The sequence below is a fragment of the Emys orbicularis genome, chromosome 1, assembly GCF_028017835.1.
Source record: "Emys orbicularis isolate rEmyOrb1 chromosome 1, rEmyOrb1.hap1, whole genome shotgun sequence".
Lineage (NCBI taxonomy): Eukaryota > Metazoa > Chordata > Testudines > Emydidae > Emys > Emys orbicularis.
Genome location: NC_088683.1, coordinates 372,512,425 through 372,520,221, shown reverse-complemented (window position 1 = coordinate 372,520,221; position 7,797 = coordinate 372,512,425). Strand labels below are relative to the sequence as shown.

The 7,797-nt window shown below is 46.5% G+C and overlaps 1 protein-coding gene across 1 annotated transcript; it reads right to left on the bottom strand.

Annotated features, from left to right (window-relative positions):
* Positions 1–590: 590 nt before the first annotated feature.
* On the bottom strand, positions 591–1,538 carry LOC135875365 (olfactory receptor 52E4-like). The gene has a single exon (XM_065400272.1). The coding sequence runs from the start codon at positions 1,536–1,538 to the stop codon at positions 591–593; it is 948 nt and encodes a 315-aa protein (XP_065256344.1).
* Positions 1,539–7,797: the final 6,259 nt, after the last annotated feature.

Here is a 7,797-nt window from a genome sequence, read left to right as displayed (position 1 = left end):
CCAGTGTCCCTTATGTGACTTCCCACAAGATGTCAGAACATATTAGTATTAGAGTGGAGTGGGTCTAATCTTTAATTAATTTTCTCTCTTTTATATAGGAATTAGATACAGTGCTCCTGCCACAAATTTTGCTGTGTTATCTGCCAAAACACTAGAGTTTTCAAGAACCTAAGTAGCCCCTGGAAACACGTTTATGATGGGCCCCAGCCTAAATCTGAAATGGCTCCCTTGCAGCTGGGTGTGTAGGAAGGGAGGTGAAAATGATCCAGTGAGTTTCAGGGGATGGGGAGTAGAGGAGCAAGACAGGAAGGAAAGAGGAGGAGCAGGGACAGAGCCTTGGCAGAAGAGGTGGGGGTAAGGGGTGGGGTTTGGGGGGTCCGGTTATCAGCAGTTGGAAAGGTGGAAACCCAATGAGTTCTACATAGACCGATTCCCCAGTTTGTTACACTGACACTGAACAGTAAGGTCAGGAAAGGGTTTCATGTCTCTTTGACTGTCCAGTCAGTGATTCTGGGAAGAGGGTGCAGCACCATGCACCAGCCAGCTCTGCACGGAGCTCGGTCTGAGAACCAGACCACCAGGAGACAACTTTAGGTCCTTTTATAAGTGAAGAGCCAGAACAGCCTGTTTCTGATTTGTTTGGTCCACACCCCGTAGATGATGGGGTTCAGCATGGGGGGCACCAAGAGGTACATGTTAGCAGTGAGAACGTGGAAGTGCAGGGGGACATTCTGGCCAAACCGGTGCGTGAGGATGGAGAAGATAGCTGGGATGCAAAAGGTTAAGAAGACAAAGAGGTGGGAGCCACAGGTCCTAAAAGCCTTGATCCGGGCGTCCCTTGTGGGGAGTCTGAAGATGACCCTGAGGATCTGGATATAGGACACAGAAATAAATAACACATCCACACCAGTCACCAAGAATGCCAGAAAGAGGCCGTAGTAACTACTGACGCGGATGTCAGCACAGGCCAGCTTCACCAAAGCTATGCCATCACAGTATGTGTGTGGGATGATGTTGGTTCTGCAATATGGCCACTGCCTTGCCAGGATGGGATTGGGCATTACGAGCACGCTGCTGCGCAACAGCAGGGCCAGGCCGATCTTGGCCACCCTGTGGTTTGTCAGGGTGGTGGAATGTCTCAGGGGATCACAAATGGCGATGTAGCGATCAAAAGCCATGGCCACAAGGATCCCAGACACCATAACTGTGAAGCACTGAACAAAGTACATCTGGGTGAGGCAGGCGCTGAAATCGATCTCCCTGGAATTGAACCAGAAGATGTTCAATGTTTTGGGCACAATGGACGTAGATATGACCAGGTCACTGCCGGCCAGCATGCAGAGAAAGTAGTACATGGGTCCATGGAGGCTTGGCTCCCTCTTCACAATGAATAGGATGGTGAAGTTCCCCAAGACGGCTATGACGTACATGGTGCAGAAGGGGATGGCAATCCAGACATGGGCCACCTCCAGGCCAGGAATGCCCAGCAGGATGAAGGTGGAGGGGTTGGTGAAGTCGGTTGTGTTGAAATCTGACATGAAGTAGGGGAGAAGGTGTCCAACTCTGAGGCAAACGGTATCTGCTGCATGTATCCTAAGTTCCCCTGGCTTCCTGTATATGCCCAAGCACTAGGGTAATTCCTGGATGGAGAGACAATGTGTATATGAGACATACATGCACTACTTGGGGCTGTTCTTACGGGTGACGCAGATTGGTCGCTCATTGCACACTGAAAAATGAATTATGAACAACTGAATTCATGTTCATGGTACTCCATGTATCAATAATTCCTACATGTCATGGTGTGGGAAACCTTAATAGGCACCAGCAGAAAACACAAATGTGGATACTGGCTTTCCATCATTGTTCCTTAGTGCAATGAAAGCCAGGCTAGTTTGTCATTGTAGTAAGCCATTCACCATTTACTTGGTTCCTCAAAATGTGAGAGTGCAAAAAACACCAAACCTTTTCCAAAACCAGGGCCAGCTCCAGGCACCAGCTTACCCAGCAGCTGCTTGGGGCGGCCATTTCGGAGAGGGGCGGCACATCCAGCTGTTCGGCTGCAATTCGGTGGACGGTCCCTTACTCCTGCTCGCAGCGAAGGCCCTCCCGCCGAATTGCCACCGCAGATTGCGATTGTGGCTTTTTTTTTGTTCGTTTGTTTGTTTGTTTGGCTGCTTGGGGTGGCAAAAACCCTGGAGCCGGCCCTGTCCAAAACGTATACCAGGGAAAACATCCCAATTAGAACACACCACAGGGAAAATCTCTCGGTTTCATGGACAAACTTCTGCTCAGTCGCAGAAATGGCCAAAACAAAGACAATGTTCAGATGCCTAAGGAATGGCAAAGAGAATAACCTGCTCTGCACATGCGCTCAGTTTGGTCACCCAGTCTCTATAAAGCATGTAGCAGATAGAAAGGGGGTTTTCCAGACAGGCTCTGAGAATGGGGGAGGCTGCCAGATGCAGACAGAATGAAATGTCTGGAACTGTTTTACTTAGAAAAAAGACAAAGAAGGGGCAAGATGATAGAGGAGAGCAAGATTAAAGATTGGATTGATTACATTCCAATGGAGAAACAGAGAACAATTCACACACAATAATCTCTATAGATACTTGGTGCTTCAGAGGAGCTAATTCCTCAGAGCTGAGGCAAATTATGAGCAAAACTGATTGGGAGTAAAAAAAAATTCGACAGAAAAACGGGAGTGACAATTGGGAATTCGTTAAGAAGAGTTTAGTAGATAGACACACAATTCCACAGTCAAGAAAGTGGAGAGCTTTGGCTAAAAACCTGGTTCAGTGAAAAAAACCAAGTCAGTAATTAGTGGGGTGGGGTAGGAGGAAGCAATATATAACAAATGGGAAACAGGAAAAAATAGATAGCAATCAGTACAAATTATGAAAGTTCATAAGGGACATTAAAGACATTGGTAGATATCAAGAAATAGTTTTGTTCTGCATTACGAAAATATGCACGCCTGACCAATAGACTAGATCACTGTATTATGGAATGCAGCAACCCTGAAAAGGATTTAGAGGTCATTGTGGACAATCAACTCATCATGAGCTACCTGTATGATGCTGTGGCCAAAAGGGCTGATGTGATCATTGGATGTATAAATGGGGGAGTGCAGAGTTGGAGCAGGGGGAGGACTTTACCTCTGCACATGGCATTGGTGAAACTGACTGTGTCCAGTTGAGGGGTCCACATTTCAAAAAGGATATTGAAAAATTTGGAGGGTGCAGAAAAGCGCTACAAAAAGGATTGAAGGCTGCAGAAAATTCTAGAGAGTGTGAGACTTAAAGAGCTTCATCTATTTACCTTATCAAAAGGAGGATCAAATGGAGACTTTCCTGGGGAGAAATCTGTGGGTAATAATGGACTCTGTAATATAGCAGAGAAAGACAGAGGAAAGCCCAAGCCAGGCAAATTTCAGCTGGAAATAAGGGCCAATTTGTTAGCTCTGAGGGTGATTGAACATTGGAACTAACTGCAAAGGAAGACGAGGATTCTCCAATTCCCCATGTCTGCAGACCCAGATATATGCCTCTCTCAGGGTAGGTCCTACTTTTAACAGGGGGTTGGACTAGATAACCTCATGAGCCTAATCTCTATAATTCTATGATTCTGTGATACTCAGCACTGGTTAGGCCTCAGCTGGAGCACTGTGTCCAGTTTTGTTGACCAATGTAGAGGAAGGATGTAGAGAAACTGGAAAGGATCCAGAGCCGAAAGACAAACCTGATCCAAGGGATGTGTAAAAGCTGTAGGAACTGGGTATGTTTAGTTTGGAAAAGAGACAATTAAGAGGGGACATGACAGCGGTCTTCAGATACTTGAAAGGTTGCCAAAGAAAAGGTGGAGAAAAGTTGTTCTGTCTTACCACAGAAGGCGGGAAAAGAATTCGATCTCCAGCATAGCAGATTTAGATGTAATTTAATGAAAAAAATCATACCAGTCCAAACAGGAGGTCAATGGAACAGGTGATTCGGGAGGTTGTGGAAGCTCCTTCGCTCACAGTTTTCCAATGAAGGCTGGATAGTCATCTGTCCTGGATGGTTTAGATGCAACAAATCCTCCATCTCGGCAGTGGGCTAAATTAGATGAAATTTGCAGTCCCTACTCACCCTGTGGCTCTATGATTCAATGATGTAAAATCCTAGTCTACACCAGGTCTCAGTCTAACACAAGTCATTAGGGTCAATACTGGGGTAACCAGGTGAAATGTAATGGCCTGTGTTATACAGGATGTCAGAATGGATGATCTAAGATATGAGATTGAACCCTATGAAATTATTAATAAAGAAAGTAGATCAGGCATTTATGTTTACTCCATCTCATAACACACGAATAAGGGAACATTCAGTTCCATTGAAAGACTGAATGTATAAATCATATTTGGCCTGTGGAACTTTTTGACACCAACATTATTGGAGCAAAGAGCTTAGCAGAATTGGATTCATAAATGGATCGACCATTGTAAGTGCTGCTGGTGGCACCGCCGTCAGTTATGGCTGTCTGACACCTTCAATTAGAAAACCTCAATTTCAGTTATTTATAAGTTTGTCAAACTTTAACCATTTGGACAGAAATTTCCCATGCTGGGTGTCTGCTGCTGCTGAATTGTTTTTTGAAAGTTTCAGGCATAATAAATCAGCCACCTTCTCTAATGAATCTAAGATTTAAGATGTCTTGCCCATGTTGAATAATTGTTACAATAGTTCCAGTGTGGAGCCCTAGCATCTCCATATTTCTCAGCAGATAAAAATCAGGGTAACAACCTCCCCTCTCCCCATTAAGAGCCAGAGCCCTGAAATGCAAGAGGAGGCGGTGACAGACACTGTACATTAACATGCAGCTGGCTCCTGAGGTCTTTACTCAGATCTTTCTCCAAGGGGAATTTTTCTTCCATGCAGCCTGAGTAAAGTACAGGCCACAGCCTCAGAATTTGGATTTGTATTGTACGTCTGCTAACACCTTTCATCGTGAAGGATCCCCTGTGCCACTAAAATGCAGCCACCTCAGGGCTGGAGGCCATCAGCCAGGGTGGGCAGGAGTGCACAGCAAAGCGTGAGGTTTTGGCTCATGATACTGGAGCAAACTCGTCCCCTATGGCAAGGGGCCCTGTGATGTTTAATGGCTGTGCAGAGTGGAAAGAACAACAGATCTATTCTCTATTCCATCATGCCCATGTTGTACTGGGTGTTTCAAGCAGCAAGAGATGGATACCTGTGAATCCTGAGATGGAAGTGTCTTCCCTGGGAATCCCCCTCAGGTAGCCGTGTCCCACACCTCTCTCAGCCCAGCATCTGCAGGAGCATCCCACGCCGAGAGCTGACACAGAGGTATGCACCATTTATAATATGACTCTGTGTAGTCCCAGTGGGGTTTGTTCAGCCTCTAGGGGGGAGGTGAGCATCTGGATGTAAACAGGTTGGAGACCAGCCTGTCTGTGCTTCTGTGCTCTTTATCCAGCTTTAGGAGTAAACAGTAATTAAGGGACCTTCCCAAAGGGAGATAAAAACTCTTGGGCTTTCCGCTGAATCAGAGAGGAATTGGCTGCTCTGTGTATTTGTGTATATTTAAAAATTATAGTTGATTAGTTAGAAAACTAGGCATAATGCCTAGATCTCAACAGGGTCGGATACCATGTCAATTCCCAGGATGGCTGGGAAGATAATATCCAAGGTCACACAGAGGTTGAGTGGCAGGATTGTGACAGATTTCTTTTATCAATCGGCCTGAGGCGTCAGGTGATCTGTCTGAGGCCACAGGATCGTTTGGTGACGAAACGCACCAAGTGTCTAAATTTTAAAGCTTTATTAATAAAATAATAAAATAACAGTGGAGAGTGATGGGTGCTCCCCACATCACTCAGAGGAAGGAAGAAAGCGTTAGTGCCCCAAGTCCTAACCCACTTTCATACTCACACACGCTCTACCTGAGGCTGGCCAAGCCTAGGTGTAACATAAGAAGAAGAGGGGGAAGGGTGGACGGGAGTTCTGTCCTGGGCCCAGGCCGTCTGAGGTCCGCTGTTGAGCTCCGCCTTGCTTGGGCTCTCAGGAGGGTTTTAAGTCCTGGGTTCCTTTGGGGGTGTTGTTGTCCAGGGCCCTCTGTGCCTGGTGTTCTTTGTACCAGTCCCAATCAGCTCGCTGTGACCTTCTTGGCTGCCCAAAACACACCGGCTCAAGGGGACTTTGTTTTCCCACCTGTTGGCCTTCACTGTCGCCGCCTCATTCACTCTCACTGTTCTCACTGCTATCTCTGCGTCTCATTCACTCTCATTGTTTTTGCTGCTATCTTCACAGCTCTGCTCAACTGAATCTGCCTTTCTCATGGCTGGTCGGTGAATTCTGGGCCCCCCTCTTTCTTGGCAGGCAGCCGAGAGTTAGATGTGTGTTGTGGCCTTGAGTGAGCTGGAGTCAGCATCTTATCTTTAGGCCTAGCGTGGAGTTGACTCTTTCTCTGCTCTCTTCGTTCTTCCCCTCTGGCCTTTCGTGACCTGCAAATGAATCTTCCATTCCACACTCACTCACACCTTTGACCCTTCCCCAAAATGCCTTGCGATGCTTGCAACAGCATTAGCAATATACAGTGCTGATCTACCTTCCCCAGGGGACCACTTGAGGGAGGGGGCCATTGGGTTGTGTCAGGATGACAGAGAGAACTCAGGAGTCCTGACTTCCCTGTTGTAACCATGGTCTCCATCATGCCAAGAGGAATTCTCTTTCTGGTAGGGACTGTTCGTTGGGTGGGATGCAGAGGAAAGGCTGGAAGAGGGAGCTTGAGCCTTCGCCATCCTCTCAAGGTGAATTTGAGGTTTTCAGAACTAGCTGGAGGTTGTGAGCTCCCCGCTCCTGAGAGATGTGAACTCTGAGACTCCACTTCTGCTCCCACTCAGAGACCTGCCAATGCATCACAGTCAATGGGGTTGCTTTGGGGGAACAGATTCAGTAAAAGCAACACCAACAAAATATTCCTGTGGATAGAGGTCAGCCGGTAGCCTGTCCTGGGGAGAGAGCCATTGCCCTCCCTCCACAGCTACCCATGAACAATGGGGGCCCTATATTCTTCTGCTCTACTCCACGTTGATTAGGCATCAACTGGAGTATTGTGTCCAGTTCTGGGAGCCACATTTCAGGAAACATATGGACAAATTGGAGAGAGTCCAGAGAAGAGGAACAAGGATGATTAGGGGTCTGGAAAGCAAGACCTATGAGGGAAGATTGAAAGAACTGGTTTTGTTTAGTCTGAAAAAGAGAAGACTGAGAGGGGTCATGATTTCACTTTTCAACTACCTAAAAGGAGGAGGGAGAAAAATTGTTCTCCTTAACCTCTGATGATAGGACAAGAAGCAATGGACTTAAATTGCGGCAAGGGTGGTTTAGGTTGGACATTAGGAAAAACTTCCTAACTGTCAGGGTGATTAGGCACTGGAATAAATTGCCTAGGGAGGTTGTGGAATCTGCATCATTGAAGATTTTTAAGAGCAGGTTAGACAAACACCTGTCAGGGATGTTATAGATGGGGCTGGGCCTGCCATGCTTGCAGGGGACTGGACTAGATGACCTCTTGAGGTCCCTTTCAGTTCTATGATTCTATGAGTAAATAGTATTATGGAACAAAGCTTTTTCACGGTCTATTGTGCTAGCTGGTGGGCCATTGGCACTGTCTGGCTTTTCCATTGTTGTACCTGAAGTGTTAGCATTGGTAATGACCCAAAGCAGCAAATATGAAATACAGATACACAGGCCATAATTCCTAACCTCAGAAACAGAAATGGTATATTCATAC